This window comes from Hyposmocoma kahamanoa, unplaced genomic scaffold, assembly GCF_003589595.1.
Source record: "Hyposmocoma kahamanoa isolate Upper Pololo Valley unplaced genomic scaffold, ASM358959v1 94, whole genome shotgun sequence".
NCBI lineage: Eukaryota > Metazoa > Arthropoda > Insecta > Lepidoptera > Cosmopterigidae > Hyposmocoma > Hyposmocoma kahamanoa.
Window position 1 is genome coordinate 7,009,976 of NW_020654878.1, and position 24,809 is coordinate 7,034,784.

A 24,809-nucleotide genomic window follows, 5' to 3' on the forward strand; every position below is an offset into this window, starting at 1 on the left:
TCTCACACATGCTTTCTCGCTCGCACTCCTAGTGTTGCCGTCCTACATATATTTCGTACTTGTATCAAAAATAACTGTTATTCTATTGAAAAAAGTTAAATTAACGTTTTTTTAAGTAGATCTAGATGTAATCTTTAATAGTCGTTGCTGTTCAGTCATTATAAAGAAGCAACACAACAAAAGATGACAACATCTAATATAACTTTTTCTTTAACTCAGGCATAACAAAGACGAAACGCAAACGCAAACTAATTGTAGACGAAGTGAAGAATATATCTGGTGAAGAAATGAAGAACCAGCTTAGCAATACTTCTGACATTGTCACTACATTAGATTTAGCACCGCCAACTCGTCGCCTAATGCACTGGAAAGAGACGGGGGGTGTAGAAAAACTTTTCGCTTTACCCGCTCGCCCTATACCCAGCAGAGTACTGTCTAAGGTAAGCTGTCGAAGTTACGACAATAATTCAAGAGTGTTATTAATGTCCAAAATATTTTATACGTTTCAAGTCTCTACTACTCAAGGAATGTACAACGACAAGAACCAAATCCAGAACTTTTTACTTAAGTTAAGGTCATCGCATCCTATAGTGGTTGCCGAGTCCCTTTCTCGCGCATGTTCATTATCACTCACTTTTAGTAGCAGTAGAGCTCCTTGTAAGAGTTCGTATAGGGAAGCACTGCCACCTTGCCTATTTCTGCCGCCAATCAATAATGCTTACATTACTTCGTTCTGGTTTTGAAGGGTAAGGGTGCTTGTGAAATTACAAGAACATGGGACTTGTCAATTTATGTCTGAGGGTGACAAGCGCAGTCGTATAGCACCTCAGATCTTTTTGATTTCAAGTTTTGAGAGTGCAACTGTTGTAATGTGAGCATTATTGCGTTTCGGTTTTGAAGTTTTGGTCAGTAATATAGCTTCACACGATCGAACGTGGTAGTCTATAATACTTATGTAACTGTATCCAAGTACAAGCATTGTTTCTTATACAGAAGTACCAACGTAACATGACACTCCGAAATGAGGCTGAAGAAGGCGACGATGAGGGCAAGAAGGCTGACGCTCCGGAACCCATGCGCCGCGGCGGACGCAAACGGCGACATGAAGAAGTATGATTTATCCATTTATTGACATAAGTGTCTGTAGAATGACTAGCCACACTCTTCCAGCATGGCAGTTTGCACTTTTCATACTAGGACGATCACGCCCATTAACTTGGCCGTCGATTTTAATGATAACCGCGGCTCAGGGTGTGGAGATCGTTAAACTCAAAATTGAAGTAATCCACGTTATTAAAAATGAAAACAAACGCTTAACTAACCTAACCCGTACCGAGAGTCAGAAACTAGCATTCTGAATAGGAATTTATTTTGTTTATCACAGGTTATACACCCACCGGAAACCCCTGCTCCACACCCACTAGATTTGGAGCCTCCCACACCAGTGCCACAAGAATACGAGCCTTCAGTCGGTAAGTACAATGCTCATTTTCATACATCGCCAGTCTGATGAGAATGACGATAATTGCTTACTAATAATATCAAATAAACTTAAATTTTCACTCCACTCAAGCTTTTGGTTATGGATTTTTTATTTTCATATTTCCTAATTATCCACATTGAAATAAACTAGACTGCTGAAAAAAATTACATAAATCTAACATTTCGGATAATATGAATTAATTCCATTTTATTAATTCTAATTTTAAACACATTTCCATCAAAATTCTGGGTTATAATTCGTTTTCATTAAAATCCAGAGTAGTAAATTATACGATATTTAGCCTCCTATACTGTAGTATAATCACTTTAATAAAACCATTGGTTCCTTATTATGGGCAGTTCCGAATGTAAATGTTTTCTTAAAAAGCCTTAAAATTGGTAATAGAAAATGTGGTAACCATCGCTCCAATCCTGTACATATATACTTGCATCTAACCGCATCCATTGCACCCATCACCGCATCAGAACCGGAGAGAGCTGCTACTCCTGGCTACCCAATGACGCCTCGAGCCGACGACGAAGCACCTCAGACGCCAGGTAAAGGGTTTACACTTCCATTACTAACTTTTTCACCTTTTCATTGCACGAATTGTTTATTACCGTCCTTATCTTAAAGTTGGCCTTACTTCACTGGAAAAGCACTTGACGGTTTTCGGATCACGTTGCTGTGTGTTAAATTCTTGCTTATTAGGTTTTTGCGACATGTACAAATTTTGATCGCATATAGGGTGACTCGTTTATTTATTTTTTTCTTTAGGTGTCATCATTATTATATAGCGCCAATTTTCGCACCTTATGCTTTTTAAAACAGCAATACAAATACAGAATGCAATGAAAAGAATGGTTAGAATGCAGATTGCAGCAAATTCATTCAAATTGCATATTTTCCATTTGCGATGTAATAGGAATGTAGCTCATGTGACTATGGACTTAGTGTTTGATTACGAATATGATTTTCAGGAGGCATGCTCAGTTCTCTGGGACCACCTCTTACGCCAGGTGTGCTAGGACCACTCACACCTGGCACTCTACTACAGGGTGGACTTACACCTGGAGGTTTACAACATGGTTCCATGACGCCAGGTAAGATTTTCAACTATCTTGCCAACATTATTTAGTATTTATATTTACAAAGTTAAATAATTGAAATAAGTGCAGTACCTATCCAAATCAACCGTTATTAATCTCGGTATAGAGTACTAAAAAACGACCTCAAAGTTCGTGGAATTAAATTTATTTGCCAAGTTTTATTGAGATCGGTTACTGGAAAGTGTGCGAAACCGGATTCATTCCCTAGTTTGCCACCCTTAGAGGTGGAATATTTTCTTCAAACTTAAACGAAACCAATACTGAGGTATTCTTTTTCCAACAATAAAAGAATTATCAAAATCGGTTTATAAACGGCGCGTCATTGCGTAACATCCGTACAAAAAAAATTGAGAACCTCCTTTTTTGAAGTCGGTTAATCGGTAACAAAATTAAATAAACTAATAATTCGCTTAGATTATAATATAGTGTTTATGCATAATAAGTTAATGTTTGTGTAATAAATTATAATAGTTGGCCTATACATATAATATAGTCCCACTGCTGGGCACAGGTCTCCTCTCATAATGAGACGGTTTGGACTGTAGTTTTTACTCGGACCCAAATGGAATTGGGAATTTCACACACAATGAAATTGCTTTGTAGATGTATGCAGGTTTCCTTCCGATATTTCCTTCACTGAAAAGCGCATGGTTAAATTTCGAACATTAATTGCGAAACTAGCTGTGCAATACCGGATTCGAACCCACGATCCTCTGCTGGAGAGGCAGCAGGTCAAACCATATTAGGCTACCACGGCTTTTTTGTGTATATAACTTTTTTTATTTTATAATTTTGTTGTATCACACAATCAGTCCTGCAGATTTTGTTTTTTCACCACAGAAGAATTCAATTATTCACTAGCCTGATACGATAATGATTTGTAGTGAGCATTTTATACTGCAGAGTGACCAGTATTTTGTATCTTTATAAAAGACGAGCCCTATACCCCACCTACGGTGGGGCCGGGCTCGGCCTGCGGCGCGTGGTTGTTTTCAGATTACTGGGTGTGCTTATGCTCTTCGGTAGCACAGTGATTAGTACTATGGGCGCTTGATGAGGAGGTTCCATATTCTTATTTGAGCCAATTTATGAAAAAAATATTTTTAAGTTGGTTCTGGTCTGGGTATTGCCTTCAGAATTATCGTCACTCTGGTACTCATAGTACAGGAAATTCCCTAGTTTGGGAACAGAAATTTGAAGTGATTGTCTGGCAATTTTTCCCTAAATACTTCTCTTTTTGGCATAGCTTCCAATAAAAAAGAATATAACAGAGAGACGGTCAAGATACAACAATGCTATTAAGTTGTAAAGTTATTATTTCCACTTCATCAGGAAGTATGCCTTACATTTTGAACAATTGTGAAATCTAGTCCCCGTATACTACCTACGTAAGGTGGTGTACGGACGCGTCGGGCTTCGCCCTCCGCTACACCTCGGCCTACGGCTTCGGCACTTGACTTTAAAAAAATTAACATAGCTCTTTAATGGCGGCCATATTGATAGAGGTCCCCACATGCCGATTTTCAGCTGAAATAGAGCAAATTTCCATGTGCCGCCAAAAAGTTTGTATGGCAGACATATTGAAAAATGGCGAAAAATAAATTTTGACCGCAAATTATTATTAAACACCCATAGACTTCCCCACATGCTGATTTTCTATCGAATTAGAGCAAATTTTCATCTGCTGCAAAAAACATTTCTATGGCAGTCATATTGAAAAGTGGCGACAAACCAATTTTGATCACAAATTATTATCAAGCACTCCCCCCATATGCCAATTTTCAAAGGGATCAGCAATTTTTTTTCTGCCGCCAACGAACGCTTCTATGACGGCCATATTTGAAAATGGCGAAAAACAAATTCGAAACGGCATTTCTAGTGGCCTTCACATGCCAATTTTCAGTCGAATCAGAGCAAATCTTTCGGCAGCTATTTTTAACGAAAAAAACACTTATATGGCAGCCATATTAAAAAATGTCGAAAAGAAATTTTTGACCCAATCAAATTATGATTGGACTCCTAAAGACCTTTGCATGCCAATTTTCAGCCGGATCGAAGCAAGTTTTTCTTCGGGCGCCATTTTGAATTTTTTTTAACCCAGGCAGTTGACTAGTGTTACCCTCTATGACATTCCTTCAAGTACCTCCTACCTATCTCTAATAGTTTCCGTGATCGGAGGCTTTCAAATTTATATGGCGACCATCTTGTTTATTTGAATTTCGAACATTTTTTACTTTCCGCGGAATTTTACCAGGGTGCATCTCATAAAAATGCACAAAATGTATTATAGTTTTTGCAGGCCATTGATCACTAGTTTACAGTTTCCACATTCAGGTCTTATCATATTTGATTCTTTGCCTTGGAGCCTATCCGCGTACAACGGTATAAATATCTTTTTTGTACCATATCGGGAAGTATGCGTTCTATTTTTCTAAGTGAGTCTAAACTTGTAGCTTTAGATATATAATACCTGGATAATACCCACTCTATGTTTATTCGTATCATAACCAAGTCAACTCTTATTAAAAATAAATAAATGTTTTGATGGCTATTCTTTCAGTGGGTCTGCAACATGGTGGTATGACTCCAGCTGGTTTACAACATGGGGAACCTCAAGATCTTGGTTTGGCAGCTAGCGGAATGACGCCGGCGGGTCTTCATCACGGCGGCATGACGCCCGGTCTCGGGTTGGACAGCGGAATGACGCCTGCGGGACTTGTACATGGAGGATTAACACCAGCGGGATTACACCACGGAGGAATGACCCCTGGTCAGTATGCAGTGACGTCAGACGTATCTATAAAGGGATGGCTGCATTCATGCAACCCAAGATAGAAAATGTATAGGTAAGGTTAAGCATACAGTCAAAATACCCGACATGAATGTTAAGCCTGTACGCTAGAGAAGCCCGCTTTAGCGTGACCACGCAATACGTTCCAAAACCAAAGCCATATGTTAAAATTACGTAGTATAAAACTTGTACTGGATATTTGTAATTTTTTAAATGTAACTTTTATTAGTATTTGTAACGATTCTTATAATACAATATATTGTATATAATAATGTACGAGAGTCATGCCAAAAGAAATTAGATTTTCAAAAATTATAAAATTTATTCTTTATCGATTTTTTCAAAGTATTGACCATGAACACGTATACACTTTTCCATTCGTCTAAACCACTCTTCTTTAGACATCTCAGAAATCTCCAAGTTATAAGCAGCCAAGGCATTTTCTTTGCTTTCAAACCACTTGCCTTTTAATTTTTCTTAAATTTTTGGAAAGAGGTAAAAATCACAAGGTGCTAGGTCAGAGGAATATGGCGGGTGCGGCAGGATAGATACATTTTTTGAATGAAAGTAGTCGAGCGTTCTAGCAGAAGTGTGCTTAGCGGCGTTGTCGTGATGCCAGAGGAGGTGCCGGATTCTTGACTTCGGCCGCTTGTCACACCAAGCTGACTACACTTTTGGGGCACAAATTGTTATATATACCATTCGGAGTCAACTGTCCTTTGATCCTCTAGCAGTACAGTAGCTACGTGTCCCGTCATGCTGAAAAATGTGGCGACCATTTGTTTCTGTGTGCACCTCACAGGGGGCTGTCGCTTTGTTGCAGGATCATAGTTATATGACCATGTTTCGTCACCTGTCAATATATCATAAACGTTTTTTTTTCTCGCCAGTGTCGAATTTATCTATCATAAATTTGCACCAATACACGCGACGTTCTTTCTGCTCATCGTTAAGTTTGTGCGGAACCCATCTCGAACAACGCTTATGGGGAGACAGTTATCCGTGAATAATAGTTTGTAATGCTGCTGATTCAATGCCTAGTTCTCGCTCAAGCTCTACATATGTAGGTTGTCGGTTTTCACTAATTGCTTTTTCGACAAATTTAACGTTTTCTTGAGTAACCGCGGTTGGCGGCCGACCTGACTTCGCCTCATCTTCAAAGCTTCCCCGTCGTCTTTTAAATTCAGCAAACCAATTGAAAACTGTAGCTCGTGAACAAGCAGTATCACCAAAAATTGTGGCTAAAAGTTCAAAACATTCTTGCGGATTTAAACCTTTTTTGTATTTATATAAATCATAACACGAAAATCACATCTAGGGAGCTCCATTGTTGCGAACAAAATTCCCGCCAGATTGTCTCCGAAAAATAAAAAATGAATAAAAAAGAATTATATTTAAGACGTCTTCCATTTTCAAATTTATTAGCAAAAACCTGCCTTTACGACGGTGTATAACTTGTCAGTATCAAACAAGTGATTAAAGAGTATCTAAGTTCTTTTGGCATGACCCTCGTAAAGTTTACAAGACAGTAAATAAATCTAAATCATAGACTTGCTAGGAAAAAAGTATACTGAGTGAAACAACACTTTTGCAGGAGGCTTGGACCACGGCGGTATGACACCAGCAGGTCTGCAGCATGGAGGCATGACGCCTGCAGGGCTGGGCCACGGAGGTATGACGCCGGTGGGCCTGACGCATGGCGGAATGACGCCTGCGGGATTACAACATGGTGGCATGACGCCGTCAGGTAAATTTAAATTTTAATACATGAGAGAAAGAGACGATAATAATCATTAAACGTTGTAAAGGCACTTTCAAAAGAGTATAGATAAATTTGTTATTCCCAAGGGTCAATAGGTACTTATTACATACGAATGTGTGAGAATGTACCTTTTATAAAAATTTTAAAGATTTTTTTAATGTGTAAAGCAAAATGATGTTAATATAAGAAATACAAATTTGGTTTTCTAGGTCTACAACACGGCATGCTACAACACAGCATGGAGCAGATGCCGATGATGCCACAGATGGCAGGGCACACGTCGCCGTTGTCACGTGCCTCGCACCACCACCAATCGTCGCAGCAGCATGTGTCCCCCGCCTTACCCTGCGAGCCGCTGTTGCATGGCTTGTTGGACAACTCTGACTACCAGGTAGGTGTTTCAACCTACTAACGTTAAATAATCACCGCACAAAGATCGTACAAGATCAGGGAAAGTTACCTGACGTACTACATGTAGATATATACATCCGTTACCTCTCAAATACGCAACGAGGAATTTCACCTTTTAAGATGAGTAGATGTAATTAGTACGAAACATACTTTCATGTTCAGCATGTTTATTGGTGAGGAGTGTAATTATTAGCTGGAATACGCTTTCCCCTATTGATACAACTCCGATTGCGAACAAACGCGAGCTTATAATAATAGTAATACAAAACGAATGCCGAGCGCGCTTATTTCTTGTTGGATATTTGCAACAAATACAAATTAACTTATTTGAATCTAAGAAAGGGCTACATTTTGACACTTATACGAAATTCAGAATATTTATAGAAGATTGTTTATTTTCAGAGTGGTATGCAAATGACGAATTTAGGATACGACGAGCAACACGGTGGGCACAGTCCACAGCACGATTATGACCTTCCGCTTAGCCATGAACAGGTAAGCAGAATCAACATTTTTACAATAGCAACTGATTCATTTATAGCAGAAACTAATTACCACTGCAACAAAAATAGTAAAAAGCTTTAACTTCTGGGAGATCAAGCACTGAAACAATAATAACAATTAAATTATTGAGGAAACAAGAAAGAAAACCTATTTACTGTAATATATAAGATTTGGTTTTAGCCACTTAGTTCCCCACTCCGCGTACTGTGATTCCATCTACAGAATTCTGTAGCCGTCTATAGCCACAAACTAAACATAATATGCTATTTGTCTCAGATGGAAGAAGGTGAACGCGAAGCAGGCGAGACAGACGAGCAGTTTGAAGAGCGAGTGCTGAACAGGCGAGCGGCGCAGCTGTTCGCAGTCATGAAGCCTAAACTTGCTGAAGGCTTGCAACTCTCCTTCGCCGACCTCGCGCCTAGACACAATAATAGAAAACAGGTAACTATCATTACGTTGTTAATTTTTTTACGAAGCGGCAAACATGGTTCGTGAGATTTAATTGCGATCTTACTGCGATGTGGAATAGTGTAGACATCCACTTGTGGAAATACTGAGTCAGGTAGTGGATAGGCACCAGTGGCGAGGCGTGAACATTTTCCTTGGTAAAGCCGAAGCTTTAACTTTTTAATTAAACAAAAAACACTAACAATTTTTTTTTTCTCGTTAAAAAGGGCACTTGGCGACGTTAAACACAACACTTATAAGACCCAAGATACTAGTTCACTTCATTTCACAGGATAACTTATTCCACACATAAGAAACCCATAGCTTTTAAATTAATTTTATATTTTAAGCTGCCCGTCGCGATACGAGAGTATGTAAACAAACATATGAATGCTAAGTGTTGCTATTTTAATTACCTACGAATTACCATAATCTTCTACATACACTCCTTACGTAGTCCTATTAGAAACAAACACCCAATTAAATATAGATACGTAACACTATTTAACCATATTTTAAATTAATTTGCTATTATAGTAATTTCGTTACATTATTTTAAGAGTTTTACATCTGGCAACGATTCTAAACATTAAAACAAATTAAACTATAACTTGTTGGAATAAGGTTTAAATTTAAGTGTACGCTATTCGACAATTGTACTCAAGTTATTGCGGCTTCTCGGCCGCCATTTCTTTTCTTTATATGTTATAAAGCGTATTTTTGCGAATGTGTTAGTATATTTTGATGGAAACGAGTAGATTTCATGAATGAAATAGAATTTGCCGATCCGCCGGCTTACCTCGCGCTGATTGGTTGAGATGCATCGGGAAAAGTTATTACGCGTTTAATAGTGAATATTTTGAATTCATGTTTTTTAAGTGGTGGGGTGCAACTGGTAATAGGTACGCGGGACATTTTAGGTAAACCGGTGGGAATCGAGTTATATGGACGCCTCGCCACTGATAGGCACTCAGGCGGGGAACATACAAGAGTTTCAAATCATTAAACTCCGTTTCACCTATCTTCTACAACATCTTACAACAATCTACCGCTACTTCAGATTTTTGAAACCTGTTCGCGGTGTACTTGAATCCTATCATCCGTTATGATATGAGGTGTAACATCGGGTGGTTTTCAATTTAATACGAGATATTATATACCCCTCCATTAAGTCCTCGCTGACGTTTTATGAATTATTGTTAACGATTGTGTATTTCCTTCAGGTGGCGCAAAAATTCTACAGTTTACTTGTACTCAAGAAATATCAAGTGCTAAAGCTCCAACAAACAGAAACTTATGGACCTATCCTTATTTCAAAAGGCAATCAGTTTGAAACTGAGGCCATCTAAGATAACAATTGTATTTATACTTTGTTAAATAAAGCAAATATCAAAAGTAAAATAGTTCATAGAAGAGTATAAAGCTTAGGTGTAAAATTGTGGAACTTTGGGAAAGGGTTGAGCCAAATATATTGTGTAAGTTGTACCTTTTGACTCGAGTTCACGAAAGCGTATAATGTAATGATTGGACCAAATAAATATTACAAAAATTAAGAATAATTAATTGATCTCATAACAATCTGATTGAAGTTTTAATGTGACAGAGCTATTGTAAGTATATTATATTCGTAAACTCGAGTCTTGAGTGAAAGTGCAGTTAGTGTTTGGAAATCATGTTTGAACCTAAATAGCAAATGCCTTATTTTGTTTTGCTATGGGATAAGTAAAATTATTGTAAAGATGTTTACAAATCGTTTTTCTAGCTTATCAGTGGAATAGTACTATACTAATTACCTAGGTTATTATGTTACATAATATTTTTGTCCAAATTGTGTGCTGGAGTTTTCATAGACATTTGTATGATTTTTATTTGTAAAGGACGTCCCAAAATTTACGCATGTGATTTTGATTGAAAACACAGGTTTACAATTAAAATTTCTAATTTCTTTATTGATCCATGAAGTACATGGTATAGGGTTATGTGTGGTAAAGCATGTCGGGTAAATGGCCGCCATGACTTTGCTGGCACATTCGCACTCTTTTTATAAAATTTTCGATGACCATTTTGCATAACTGTAGTTGAATGTGCTGATATAGCGCTCAATTTTCATCTTCAAGTGTAAGGTCATGGGCTTGTTAACATAAATCTTCGATTTCAAAGTAACCTCAAAGAAAAATGTGGATGACATGAAGTTTTAACAAGACGGTGCCATGTGCCATACAGCACGAGAAACAATGCAATTACTCCACGAGTCATTTTCTGGCCGTGTAATTTCCCGTTTTGGCAATCAGAAGTGGCCGCCCAGATCATGACTTTTTCTTTGGGGTATTTTGAAATTGAAGGTATATGCCAACAAACCCACGACCACCCACCGCCTTGAAGAAGGAAATTGAGCGCTGTATCAACGAGATTCAGCCACAATTATGCAAAACGGTCATCTAAAATTTCATGAAGTGTGTGAAATGTGCCGGCAAAGCCGTGGAGGTCATTTACCCGACACGCTTTACCATACATAACCCTATACCATGTACTTCACGGATCAATAAAAAAATTTCAATTTTTAGTTATAAACCTGTGCTTTCTATCAAAATCAAAACTTTTTGCGTGAATTTTGGGACACCCAATATGCCTTCTCAAAGAAGTGTAGATAGATCCACTGTTTTGTGTAGTAGCATCTCATAGTAGCATTAATTTTTGTAGTTGTGTGCCGCTTCACATTCATGGTCTTGGATGTGTTTGTGTGTGAATGTGCGAGATGTATAATAGAATATATTTGCGAAAGATATTTTTTACGGACAAATGATTTGGAAGATTTTAATTAATACTATCGATTTAAAACATAGGGTACAATTAGAACTATAACACCAAATAGGTAATTAAAGGGCCCCTTATATGAATAATTAATGCAGTTTTTACATTTCTTTGAGAACAGCATTTATATTTGTACGGTACTATATATCGCAAAGTGAATGCAACCCTACTATTATTGCGGATTGGATTCATTTTGATTGAGACTTTAATTTGAAATTGACATTTCTGCATTGTGAATGCCTTTAACATTTGGTAAATTAGAAAGTATCACTAGACATTTTGTAAAACCAATCGAAGGGTCTACCTCTGTTGTTAATTAAAGAACTTAATTCGGAGGTAGTAGCTGAGATGCCTACCATTAACTACATATTTGCAATAAAACTTGTTGATATTAAATTATTTGCTGGTTTATTTTTTTGTTTTATATAGGCGCGTGTCTTATTCCAGCGGCGGCGGCGTGATCATGTTAGAGTTTTTGAAATTTGACTAGTCAGGTAAAAAGTCGCTATTTAATCGATTCTAGTCCCAAAAAACAGATTTAGTCGGTCCGCCGCTCAAAGTTATAAGGGTGTATTATTTATTACAATTGTGAATAAGTTTACTCCTGCGGCATCATTTTTGAATCTCATAACCTTCTCTAAAGTTTTTGATCTCCAAATTAAGATCTGATTGCACCCAAAAAAAGTAGTGAATTAATAGTTCTAGTCGCGAAATGTTACAATTATATAGACGACGACAGGCCTATATATACAGGCCTTATTCCAGCGTGACCATGGTTGAGTTTTTGAAAGACCAGCCACATAAAAAGTGGCTGTTTAGTCTGTTCTAGTCGTAAAAAACTAGATATAGTCGATCCGCCGTTCAAAAGTTATAAGGGTGTTTTACTGTACACTTTAAATTTTGCATAATGTACAGAATTTGTAATTTATTTTAAATACAAGGTATTTGAAGGTTTAAATAATGTTTAGTTTTTAATACAAGGAAATTAGCAAAAAAAAATACTGTTATTTTTCCTTAATGGCATTAGAATTTATCGATTGTCATGATATTTGTTAGCGTGTGTATGTCGTGTAAGACGTCGGATGCGCGTGGAGTACAGTCGCGTACGACTACTGATCTGAATAATCAAATAATGAATGTATGACTTAATTGAATAAACGTTGACTATTATAACTTTTAGCGCAAGTCATTTTCAATTACAAATAATTGTTAGGGTTAATTTTGACTATAAAAAATCAGTAGATGTTGGTGAAATTATAGGCGTATGGGACTTGTCGATTTATGTCTCGAGAGGTGACGGGCGCAGTGACAGTGCCACTCAGATCTATGCGACATAAAGCTCTGAGTGGCACTACAACTGTTATGGACAGGCATGTAGCTTACCATCAGGCGCACGACTTGTCCGTCCCGTCATTTGATATTATAAAAAATAGATATTTAAAATATTTATTCTCTATCAATTCAAATTTATTTTAATCACCACGAACACGAACACTCAATATATATTGAGTGATTTCGCAACGAACATTTGGAGCGATGGACTTCCTTAGATATACTTTTATGTGTACGATTTTTCTACGTAAATTCACCAATCAATGAAAATAATTGAATATATCCAATATCTTCTAAACACAGGAGCGACTAATTCTAAAATTTCGCGACTAGAACCGACTAATTCACGACTTTTTCTGGATGTAATCAGATCTAAGCTAGGAGCTGTTTCTCGAGATTAAAAAATGGTGCCGCCGGAATAAGCTTATTTCAGCGTGGGCAGTAAAACATCTTAATAATTTCAAAACGGCGTAACGACTAAATTCAGTTTTTTACGACAAAAACTGAATAAATCACGACTTTTTTTAGGGTAATCAGATCTAAGCCAGGTGTTGTGATTCTCGAGATTGAGAAATGGTGCCGCTGGAATAAGCTTATTCCAGGGTGGACAGTAAAACACCCTTATAAGTTTTAAACAGCGGACCGACTAAATCTAGTTTTTTGCGACTAGAACCGACTAATTGGAGACTTTACCATGGTCACGCTGGAATAAGGCACGCCTTAAGCAATATTGACGACGTGCTCTGAAATGATGACCTGAATTATATTTTTACCTGGTGTTTTACTAAGAGCTTAGTTCTAAATGCAACGAAAGCATATTATTTGATATATACATATCTATAGAAGGGTATGGCGAAGCCCTTGCAGTGTCTTTGGTCATTTTTAGCTTGAAAGAGTGGCACGAAAGCAAGCAAGCTTCCCTCTTATTGGGTTCCTTTGATCTCTCCAATTGGATCTCGGATTTATTGAGTGAACGTTAAATTCGAGTAGTCTTTCGAACATCGGGCGATAGCGAGTATCTCAGTTTTTTTTATGATATCAAGTGACGGGGTGAACATGTCGTGCGCCTTTCACTTCTGTAATAAGACTGCGGTTGATATTCAAAATTTGCCATTTACAAGGTTTAAAATCCCTTGTTCGGTAGAGGACAAATTCTGGATTCGATAGATTCGTGATTTGGCACATAACTCTAGTGAAACAAAAACTTTATGTTTATGTTATCCGTGGTAGTGACCCATTTAGCTTTTGCAAGTAATCTCAATCTACGATGTTTGAAATAAATTGTACCTAAATGTATATTTAAAGGAGCAACCAGACTAGACACAGATTAGAGTTTCTTGCGCATTCCTCTCAGGGCCTTGAGAATGAGCAGTAGAGTTTAATTAATATGACGATTTCAATGTCAAAGCGATTTTAAATTAGATTTTTTTGAAAATTCTGCGTTAGTTACCCTGTGACGTAAGTTGACAAGTCTCATGTGCCTGTAATTTCAAAGGCAGATTTACCATTCAAAACCGAAACGCTGCAATGCTCACATTACTGCTTGGTGGTAGAAATAGGTATGGTGGCTGGACTTCCCTAAACGAACTCTTTCACAATGAGTTTTACTGTCCGCAATTTTTTTTCTGCAGCATATCGACCATGGACCAATAATTCAAGAGGACTGCTAATCTCCATACTACAGATCGTAACTCTGAAAAAGGTCAAAATGCGTTTCTATCTAGATGGCGCTGGATATATAGCAGTTTATATTATGTAAATGGTCGGGGATATCGATAAATTCCCCTTTTTTCCCTTTTAATAGTATTCAAATATCGGTAGTAGGTGTGTGGTACCATATCCGATAGGAAGTAATATAAAGACGACTCCACATGTTTGCCAAACAGTGGTAAGGTTGTACAAGTATTGGTTTGCACAAGCTTGCATGTGTTTGCCGTCGTCGATCCGGTCTAATATCATTTTTGTGCACAAATCAAAGGCAACTGCAGTAAGCACTTGCCATACATCTATCTATACGTTTGTACCAGGGTTGTTGCTGATGCAGGTTCTGTACACATCAGCAGATGCGGATTTCTTGACCAACAGATGCTTATTTCATTATTTAAAAAAAAGGACAGACCCTTTTTTAATCTACATGAAAAAGCTTTTTTAAAGATTTCTATATATTCCGATTCCGGGAGATTTAATAAAATAATTGACCAGCCATTCTGATATCAGGATGACTGGTGGCCACTTTGTTAAGCATGAAGGGAGCCCAGTGGCGAATTTGTAGTTTTGGCCGCCCTAGGCTCCAGGCCATGTAGTCAGTACTGTCATCCGTTCAGTAGTTTTTGACTTTATCGCGATCAGACACAGACGTATAGTGATTATACATTACATATCTATATTTTACACATAAAATCTACAAAGTGAATTATTTATTAAGTGATTATACGATGCGGTGCAGTGCGGCCCGCCATAATGAGCGTGAGCCTTTAGAATATTTAGGTCCTTTTGAGTTATTTCTTGTTAACAGTGAATTTATTTCACGATTGGCTGCCCTAGGCCCGGGCCTACTAGACCTTGGTGCAAATTCTCTACAAAGGGAGCAGATTTGCCAGGAGTATACTATATTACCAATAATTGCTACCTATTTGCTATTATTTACTACTTTCACGAATTAAAGGTCTAAGCTTCTTATCTACATTAGTTAAAAAAAAAACCGATTGAAAATTTTACGCAGAAGTTCCTGATTAAATTAAAAAAGTAAAAGTTTTTAGTGCTTTATTGCCATAATATAAAGAGCAGGCGTTGGCACTACTTCCTAAATCGATTTCAAACGCTTGCATTTTTTTGCTAATGTAGATAGGACGTGTATAACTTTAATTCGTGAAAGTAGCAAATAGGTAGCAATTATTGGTAATACATACTTCTGGAAAATCTGCTCCCTTCATGCTGAACGAAGTGGCGACCAGCCACCCTGACGTTAAAATGGCTGGTCAATTATTTTTTTTAATTTCTCAGAATATATCAAAGGTAGCAATTGTGTAGAAAAGGTAGCAATTACACTTAGTGCCAGATGCGACCAGCCGTCCTGACGGAATGCGGATACTGTAATTTTTACGAATACCGATTATCGCAAGAACCCTGGTTTAGATCTGTCGAAAAACGCGCTCTACTTTGTACTGCTGTTTTATTTTTAAAAACGAATGATTGGTCGAATGAGGATGTTTTAATATTTCTGGAGTACTTGTTACCTAACAGAACCCTGCATTTGGAACCCGAAAGATAAGTACCATAACGAGAGGTAGGAGTGAATATTCAAATAATCAGTGGACGAACCAAATAATAACTTTGATTTCTTTAAGGCAGTTTAAGGCAAGGAAGACGAACGTAATAGCAGACACAAATTTGGCGTCTATGGCGGACACTTAATCTGGAACAATTCATTCAAGTGTGCGATGCTTAGGAAAATATAGATACCTATTGTTTCAGAGTACTTATTGGGAGTTTTTCCGTCCTCTGCCGGTCCGGCCACAGAGGATCACACACGTGTATAGATGTTTAGTATTCACAAAATAGTTCTAATAGTTCCATCCATGTTATGTGTTGGAGACATGAGTATTATCAAAATTTTACTTGATCCACTAATGGAACCAAAAGGCCGAAAGATTAACAATATCAGGCATATGGATTCCGCTTTGACATTTTTGTGCTATTCAAGGAAATAAAAGCCGTTATTATGGATGACTGGGCAAAAAGGATAATAAAATAATAATTAAATGATAAAGTTATTTGGTTTGTATTATTTAATCGCCCTAAAAATGTACAATACAGATGCCGACATTCTCGAACAGGATAACGCGCACTCTATAAAAATCGAAGATAATATCCACACGCAAATACATGTTAATAACTGGCTTTAATAAAATATCATCTCCGATTTTTAACCATTGCTGATTGATCTGAAATATTAATGCATAACATGGTTTAGATAAGTCTAAGTCAGGAACAGAAATAACTGTAGCATTCAAATAATGTTTACGTACAACATTTTATTTTCAGATGTTTTTTTATACTACATAATTAAATAATAGCATTCCTGATGACGCACACTGTGAGTTAACACATTTACACATCAGTCCTTGCATCACTATGAAGGTGAGGTTTCCAAATTTTCAATCATTCGATTCCATGGCCGTCCACTCCCAATAGTATTCACTGAAACCTCAATGTGTGGGATGGCAGTAGTGTTCTTATAAGTAAGTAGTTTAGAAAGCAAACAACAACAAGAAGGCCATCATAAGACAGAAAAGACCCATGGCCTCAGACAGGGCGAAACCCAAGATGGCGTATGAGAACAACTGCTGCTTGAGGGAGGGGTTCCTGGCATAACCGATGATGAGTGACCCAAACACCGTTCCAATTCCAGCTCCTGAAAGGGTAAATGACCAATTAGTTTTGTCATCCAAATGATGTCTTCTTTGATTTACAATTAAGTGCTATTAATTTTCATACACTTTCCTAAAAGTTTAAATTGTTTTTTAAGTTGCAATCAATCAGAGACAATGAATTGTGTGTAACATGATATTTCAAACTTTAGTCATATAAAAGGGACAATTATACATTATTAACCATAGAACAACTACACAACAAACTAACTAAATGTAAAAAGAAGCCACCTCACCTTTTTATTTCAAAAGTATCCTTGAAAAACATAAAAATGGGACCAAGATATAAAAAAAAAAATTGCACACAATAGCATGCTTTTCTAAAAAAGTCAGCCTTTTTCAGTTGCATTTATACACTGTACATAAAAGTTCGTCTTAAAAAATAGATCTAAAGGGCGAACAGCATCAAGAACGCAATCATTAAACAAAACAAGCCCATAGCTTCAGAGAGTGCAAATCCCAATATCGCATAAGAGAATATTTGTTGTTTTAGGGAGGGATTACGTGCATAGCCAATTATTAAGCATCCAAACACCACTCCAATACCAATACCTGTAGACAGATTAGTTTGAATATAAGCTGATGAAAGATTAGCAAATCAAAAGGGTTAAATTAAGTGATGGTAAGAACAAAAGGATATTAATTTTGAACCTTTAAGCTGTTAATTTCTGTTGAAAAAAATAAAGAGGAAATTATATCACCAAGACTTAGTTATGCAATCATTGCATTAACGTGAATAAGTACAATGCCTGTTAATTACAGGTTAAGAGTTTTGTTTCAAGTTAGAGGTTCAAATTTAAAAACTATGATAATTTGTGAATAAAATAGCATAAAACAGTAACAAACAAAAGACGTTCCAAGACAACATTAAACACAAAGCTAAAAAATTACGAACAAGAGACAGTTACATACCGGAACCTGCAACTCCTACTGTAGCAGCACCAGCACCAATAAATTTAGCAGCAGAGTCAATGTCTTTTGACACAGTGGTGGTCTGGAATGACCTCACTGCGGACAGTTGAGCTGGTGCAATGGGTACAATCTGTTTTTGTGTGGGAACAGCCGCTAGTGGTCGTATGAGAGCCGTGTTGTTGAAAACCTGGAATAATTTATACATGTTATCAGGGCTGGTGCATTTATAATTCAAAGTTTGGTAATATCATAAATTCATACTCATCACGGTTTACAACTATTGTCTTTTACAGTTACACTCTTTAGGTGAGACAATGGTGAGAAAATGGACTTCTGCTGTTGGACTTGATGGTAACTTAAAATCAATCTTTATGCAGTGCCTTTGAGGATGATTTCGATAGCTTAGAAAGTAACCTATACTAAAGGCGGGCTAAAGGCTGTAGGTTGGTTACAATTGGAAGTACTATTAGCAGACTTATGTAACTTCTTGCACTAATTTGCCCTTTGGTTCAGGTTATATGGAAGTACAGAGTAGTAAAGGTTTCTTATTAGACTACAATACAAACATTTTAGTGCTAAAACAGGACAACATGATCCAGTTATGTAATTACACAATCAGTGCAAAATCGTGACAAAATCTAGCTTTGTCAATAAAAATAAAGTTTATAGTCTGTTAGATTCAATCAAAAACCGGTGAATAACCTACAGTACCTAGTAATAAAATTTAACACAAGGTCACTTGGGTAAAATTGTCATTATGATTATATGACCTGAAGGACAACTGATAACAATTTAAATAGGAAAATTATAGGAATAATCAAAGGTAAAGCAAGGAAAATCAAGGTACTTACAGCAGACCTGGCTGCAGGGGCAATCAGTCGGGCAGCGGACAGCATCTTTGTATTTAATGAAGGTGCGGCTCGTGACAACTGCAAGAAACCGATCACTGAATAAATATCTGTTAGTGCTGCTGTTCAGGCTGGCTACTACGAGTGCTACTGAGGATTAACTTGACGTTTGACCAGCGACCGCAGAACGTTACGTAATTTACGCGACTACGTAACGAAGACAGAGACCGCCTCTATAACAATCTTGTGTCAAAATCTTTCTAACACATTTTCACCGAACATGTACATTTTGTGAACACTAAACGTGTATTACCGCTAGACGAAAAAAAGACGACGGAAAATGGCCGATTCGGCACTTATACTTTTGATAGACGTTCTACTGACAACTTACGTTCTCACAAAAAAATACTGACACTGTCACCCACTATATTTTCTGGCGAACGAATATTTTCACTTTTAACAAGGCGATGGATTGTATTCTTCTCACTTTTTCACGATTTTATTCTATTCACTATTTTTCCGCACTTACCAAAGAACACCGAGAAGGAGGAGACCGGCCTTTGGAATGTTCAATTTCTGAGTGTAAAAATGAAACAGACTATAAATTCTGCTTTCCTATTGGTCTATCAGAGACAAGTACAATCGGAATAGCCAACTTAAAAATCAATATGAGCAAATGACAGCAACCTACAGTACTATTATTTTCAATTTCAGATATTATGGTACAATTAATTTGAAAAGTATTTTTTAAAGTTTTTTATAGTTTGTTATTATTGTTTGCTAATACTTCTTAGCCTTTGAGGCGGTTTTGTTGAAATAAAATTGAACAATTTCTTTGATTGTCATAGATATGTACTTGACTAGTGCGTTACCCTCCGCTAGCAATGGCCGTCTTCATGATAAACATATGTAAATTTAATGGCTGTGGGATCACATTTCCAAGGCTAGCGGATTTAATTGAACATATTGAAGACGTGCATATCGGTAAGCATTAAAGATTCATTTCAGTTTCATGTTGCAATGGCTAATTTACATGTGAAATATTACTCATGATCTACCCCATTACGTCTTATCAATGCGTCAATGTTGTCACCATTGGCAATTATTTTTAGATGGAAATGGAAATATTGCGGGATTTTTTGTAATAACATGGTTAGCATAAAAATAAACTGTAATTTATTTTTGTAGATTGCGATGTTCGTAACGTAAGCTTTATGTATGACGATTTAGAACCAGCGAAAAAGATTATATGTAAACAAACATATTATCGGAAGTGCAATGTCGCGATACTTTATATGGCTTTAATTCGCTCTTTTTATTTCAGATTATGATCCAGCAGTAATAGAACAAAAAGAAGCATCACAGCCAGCATGTATCCCTTTAAGTTACGTGCTAAAGTTTTTCACGGAGGCGTCTCGGCGGGAATTTCAAAATATGCCTCCTGTACCAGACGTACGTCGTCGTCTGCTTTCCGTGCCCAAGACTCCTTCAGTTCGCAGTAGCACTCCTACTGGTAATCCCAGTTTAAATGTCCTCATTGCGATTATAATGCATCGCTGATCATAATGACTCATTTCATTACTCATTACGAATATCCCATATAATATAAATTATTAAGATAAACTTTTCATTCATTACCACGGTTACGGTGTTCTGACACGACATGACAAAAACATTCGATAATGCAAATATTATGGAATATCACTACATTTCTTTAAACTTGAATTATAACCTTATACATAAACTCAGACACAACAGAGATAGGGATATTACCCTTACTTTCTGTAACGCCCTGTAAACTGTTTAAACTTTTAATTGCAGTTGAAAACTGATGATCATGGCCCTCTAAAAATATGTCCCAGTTCGCTAGCTACAATGACGAAGAATTTATTATGTGATTCATCACCTTTCGGATGGATCGGAATGGTTAATTTCCATCGCAGTGGCATAGTTATGTTTAGACTTATTAGGGGTACAGTAGGGGCGTAAATGCTATTCACAAAACAAAAAAGTACCTGAATGCATTTTTGACTTTTTATATAATAATAGGGTATTGGCTTGCATCACATCAAGCCAGACATGTTCATGTTAGGTGGGAAGTCAAATAGCTAGGTACGTTTAATTTTATATTGTGATATTAAAAGGATGTGTTTAAGGGTGGGAACACCACATAAGCTTGCCTCTTGTCGGTCTCCTCTGTCTGTTCTTGTTTGTAGTGGGTTTGTAACTTTGCAGGTAGTGAGATGGAGGACGATGAATTGATGAGCCCCTCTGAGGATAGCAACGACTCATGGACAACTGTGGAGGAGTACAGCTCAGAGTACATAATGCGATATGGTGTTAAGTATGTATTTTCACTTGCTCAAACACATTTAAAAAAAGTAACAGAAACTTCCCATACTGTATAATTTTTTCTGACTTTATTTCCATCTTCTGGACTTGTTCTCTGTTTTCTTTATTAATTTTATATCTATTATACCTATCTCCTATTGAAACCTATGATGAAAATCCATATAATTTTCCAACCAAATGCATTATGAGAAAGGAATACAATATGAGTACCAATAGATCAGAATACAATAGTAACCATTTACCAACAATAAAAAGTGTAGAATACCTCCCTCTGAAATGCCGATATTATTAAAAATTGATAGCTAAAATCAAAACATATGTCAGATGTAGATATTACCCACTCTATGTGTATAATTTCCCGAAGTGCAGGTGCTATTCCGATTTCTGGTTGTGATAATAAAAATTATATTCAATAATAGGATATCATGAGACGCATGTGAAGACTGTGGCCAAGTTTCGCATCTTTTTAGCTTTTCTCATCTCAAGAATGCATTCTGCTATTGATTGACAGAATGAACACAGCGGCATCGTCTGGCGCCGTGGGGCATGCAGCACAAGAGAAACCTTTCGCCTGCCCAGTGCCGGGCTGCAAAAAACGCTACAAGAACGTCAATGGCATCAAGTACCACTCCAAGAACGGCCATAAGAAGGATGGCAGGTGAGCACAAGCAATTGTATATTTTAAGCAGATTTTAATTTAGTATTTTATTTAGAAACGTCCGTCGCCAACTAAATATGAATGTGTAATATTATTTATATAATCAGTAATTAATAAATTAAATAGGCAAAAAATCGGTCTTTTCACCGTGACGTATTTATATGGCATTCAATAAACGAAATATTTTACTAAATGTGTGTAATATAGACGATAATAATTTAAGTGTGTGATTAACAGTGGCGAGGCGTCCATATAACTCGACTCCACTGGCTTGCCTCAAAATTTTCCACTTATTATCATAGGACTACTAAACAGCGCGCAGAGTGTTGGGGACACTTCGGGACAGTTACTTCAGCTGTAGCAAGCGCAAGTCCGGTCGTGTATGGAGTACTGTTGTCACTTATGGGATGGCTTTGCTACATACCAACTGGGAAAAGTAGTTTTTGTAAAAGTAGGTGCTTTTTGTTTGGCTCCGGGTTTACTAACGACAATTTTCACGCCTCACCACTGGTGATTAATTAATATAATGTGTTGATTAATTATATATACGTTCCATTTGGATGGATGTTCTTTAAATAAAATAAAAAACATTTATTTCGTCACAAAATGCCATAAATTACAATATTAACCAGACCAGTACAAAATACAGTCAAGTGATGAGAACAAAAAAGAGAAAGACATGAGTCTGATGAGACATGACATGAGAAAGAGCTGATGACAGCACTGCTGATTTTCAGTCTTCATCTGTACCTATTTGCTTGGTGCACCAGTCTGGTGTGCGGAGTGTACACCAACTGTTACCTTCGCGGAAGTAGCTGCCAATCTATCTTTTTATATGATTAACTTTCTTATAGAAGATACTCAATGTTGCCAACTCCTGACCAATGTAATAAAAAATTCGTCCCTGGGCCTAAGAAACGGCTGACTGCCCAAGAATATTTCTGGAAGAAATGGGTACTTATTTTTCAGATTAGTATTTAGTGTTCATTAGTAGGTAGCAGTATAGCTGCGTAGTTAGATTTTTGCAGCTTCTGTAATGTAATAATCTACTACTAAAATACAACTAGATTTGGTATATGTTAGTGTTCAGACTTGTTTGTTAGTTTCTTGATGTTAATATTTTAGATTTGTCTAGAAGTTACGATTAGTCGCCAACAATTGGGTATTTTGATTATCTGAAAGATTTTATTTAATTTTTCACGGCAACATCAACACCACGTCGCAATATTTTTTTACCATCACTATTTAACAGCCAAGTATGTCGTGTAAAAAGATGCTTTTAATTATTATGGGCTGTCGTAATTATTACGTGCACTGTATCTAAACAAAATAAAAACTTTCTCGTACAATCCTAACTGTACATTTGATTTTCACGTTAGATTATCGCGGTAGAAAATATCGTGACGTGCTGTTACGCTGCGAAATACGTACGGTGATGGTTTTATTGTCTTTTCAGGGTAAAAAAGGCTTACAAATGCCAATGCGGCAAAAGCTACAAAACGGCCCAAGGGCTTAAGAGCCACTCCATCTCGCAGCACTTTACCACCAGCTGCCCTCCGGCGCCGGCCGCGCCCCCCGCACCTCCCGCGTCACACACGCCGTCGCCGAAGCCGCCTGGTCTTGTCGTCACCGCTTCCCCCGCGCGTTCGCTTAACATTCTCGAGTCCACCGATGGTAACAAGCTAGTCCGTATATACGACTCCGTCAAATACAAGGAACTTCCCACCTTCACTATTCCCAAGCACAGCATGTCCAATCTAAACATAGTATCCGGCCACGGACAACTGGTGCGGCACTCCAGCCTCTTCACTCCTACCTCCACTCCGGGCTCTAGCCCCGTAGACAAGTTGAAGTTCGAGCGGTCCCCACGTGTGACTGTCCAGAACGCTCAGCCATTGCCACATCTAACATCTTCGTACGCCAACGATATCTCGAAGTGATGTACTTTGTTTGCGGAGGGTAAGCCTATCGAATTTATTAATTGTAAGTAAGGGAAGTTCCTAAGCAAAAAACGTGAAAAAAGCGAATGTTCTTAAAGCACCAGTTACGTTTGTGTCGCTATTATTGCGATATTTTTAATTGGCATCACGCGACGATTTAGATGTCATCAATTATTGACTAAGACGGATGCAATGGGTTTTGCATTAATTTATGTGGATTAGTCGATGGCTGCCTAAAATGGTAATGCAGCTCGCACTTATTTATTTCATTTATTTAAAGTTGATTATTTCAAGATATGTAGGCAATGTTGATTTGTTTGTTTCAATTTTAATCAATTAGTTTTTTCAGAAGTTTATTAGTAGGAGTCTTCCTACACAAGAGACCTGACAACAAAAGAAAAGATAGGTGTTGTTTTATTCATTTTGGTCAGGTTCATTGATGTCAATTTATGTGGCATATTTGTCGATATGTACGCCTGCCAGGTGGGTAAAGGCTAATGTTAAATGTTTTAATTGGCTTCCTTTCCGTAAAACATCACGAGTAAAACAGTCATTATACTTAAGGCACAACTTTATGTTCCATTATTTAGTTACATTTTGCAGCTAATAAATATTCGCCAAATATTAATATTATGACAGTAATTATAAATTTATGCTCGTGCCATTACTATTAATTCTGTACTTAATTTGTTTTTAATTATGTTTGCTTCACAGACTAAAAATTGTTCATTTTGAAAATAAGGATTTTTACAAATAAGATAAAATTAACAAAAAAAGGCATTTCATCTAAATATCATTGAAGCTAGGCTAAAAAAATATACTCGTAAATGTGATAATAATGTTAAAAAAGAAGTAAAAAAAATGCTTTTAAGCGTAGCGTTTAAGGCTGACTTGATTAATTTGATTTTATTGATGTTTGTGATACAATATCGTAATCGGGTATCATAACCGTACCCTTTCGATTTTATGTCATTGGGTATACAATTAGGTAGTATGGTTGCTGGTCATCTAATGTGTAA

General features: G+C 37.0%; 3 protein-coding genes across 5 annotated transcripts in view; 2 read left to right on the top strand and 1 right to left on the bottom strand.

Annotated features, from left to right (window-relative positions):
* Nucleotides 1–10,375, top strand: part of LOC113237802 (double-strand-break repair protein rad21 homolog) — a 23,522-nt gene extending 13,147 nt beyond the window's left edge. The window contains exons 9-19 of one of the 2 annotated variants that reach the window (XM_026474471.1): nt 220–440; nt 994–1,110; nt 1,385–1,472; nt 1,969–2,040; nt 2,464–2,586; nt 5,153–5,362; nt 6,978–7,130; nt 7,355–7,536; nt 7,959–8,051; nt 8,337–8,501; nt 9,731–10,375. In XM_026474471.1, the coding sequence (XP_026330256.1) occupies nt 220–440; nt 994–1,110; nt 1,385–1,472; nt 1,969–2,040; nt 2,464–2,586; nt 5,153–5,362; nt 6,978–7,130; nt 7,355–7,536; nt 7,959–8,051; nt 8,337–8,501; nt 9,731–9,856 (1,550 nt within the window). In that variant the 3' untranslated portion in view covers nt 9,857–10,375. The remainder of the gene's footprint in view (nt 1–219; nt 441–993; nt 1,111–1,384; nt 1,473–1,968; nt 2,041–2,463; nt 2,587–5,152; nt 5,363–6,977; nt 7,131–7,354; nt 7,537–7,958; nt 8,052–8,336; nt 8,502–9,730) is intronic. The other variant, XM_026474472.1, reaches the window with a different exon arrangement.
* Nucleotides 10,376–16,545: 6,170 nt separating this feature from the next.
* Nucleotides 16,546–19,418, bottom strand: LOC113237796 (ATP synthase lipid-binding protein, mitochondrial). Of its 2 annotated transcripts, none has more exons than XM_026474460.1 (4): nt 19,370–19,418; nt 18,844–18,921; nt 17,993–18,179; nt 16,546–17,064 (listed from the first exon to the last, which is right to left on the bottom strand). In XM_026474460.1, the coding sequence occupies exons 2-4, from the start codon at nt 18,886–18,888 to the stop codon at nt 16,901–16,903; spliced, it is 396 nt and encodes a 131-aa protein (XP_026330245.1). In that variant the 5' UTR covers nt 18,889–18,921; nt 19,370–19,418; the 3' UTR covers nt 16,546–16,900. The 2 variants fall into 2 exon arrangements, with proteins under 2 accessions (XP_026330245.1, XP_026330246.1); XM_026474461.1 differs by lacking the exon at nt 19,370–19,418 and adding an exon at nt 19,232–19,358.
* Nucleotides 19,419–19,584: 166 nt separating this feature from the next.
* LOC113237885 (juxtaposed with another zinc finger protein 1) lies at nt 19,585–24,087 on the top strand. Its single transcript, XM_026474591.1, has 5 exons — nt 19,585–19,824; nt 20,165–20,353; nt 21,076–21,184; nt 21,704–21,850; nt 23,307–24,087. The coding sequence occupies exons 1-5, from the start codon at nt 19,725–19,727 to the stop codon at nt 23,788–23,790; spliced, it is 1,029 nt and encodes a 342-aa protein (XP_026330376.1). The 5' UTR covers nt 19,585–19,724; the 3' UTR covers nt 23,791–24,087.
* The last annotated feature ends 722 nt before the right edge of the window (nt 24,088–24,809 follow it).

Excerpts from the sequence above, each read along its gene's own strand:
- LOC113237796 (XM_026474460.1), bottom strand. The coding sequence starts at position 18,888 with ATGCTGTCCGCTGCCCGACTGATTGCCCCTGCAGCCAGGTCTGCT. Across the intron at positions 18,180-18,843 it reads CCCCTGCAGCCAGGTCTGCT|GTTTTCAACAACACGGCTCT; the intron begins GTAAGTACCTTG and ends AAATTATTCCAG. Across the intron at positions 17,065-17,992 it reads AGTAGGAGTTGCAGGTTCCG|GAGCTGGAATTGGAACGGTG; the intron begins GTATGTAACTGT and ends TTACCCTTTCAG.
- LOC113237885 (XM_026474591.1), top strand. The coding sequence starts at position 19,725 with ATGGCCGTCTTCATGATAAACATATGTAAATTTAATGGCTGTGGGATC. Across the intron at positions 20,354-21,075 it reads TCGCAGTAGCACTCCTACTG|GTAGTGAGATGGAGGACGAT; the intron begins GTAATCCCAGTT and ends GTAACTTTGCAG. Across the intron at positions 21,185-21,703 it reads ATAATGCGATATGGTGTTAA|AATGAACACAGCGGCATCGT; the intron begins GTATGTATTTTC and ends ATTGATTGACAG.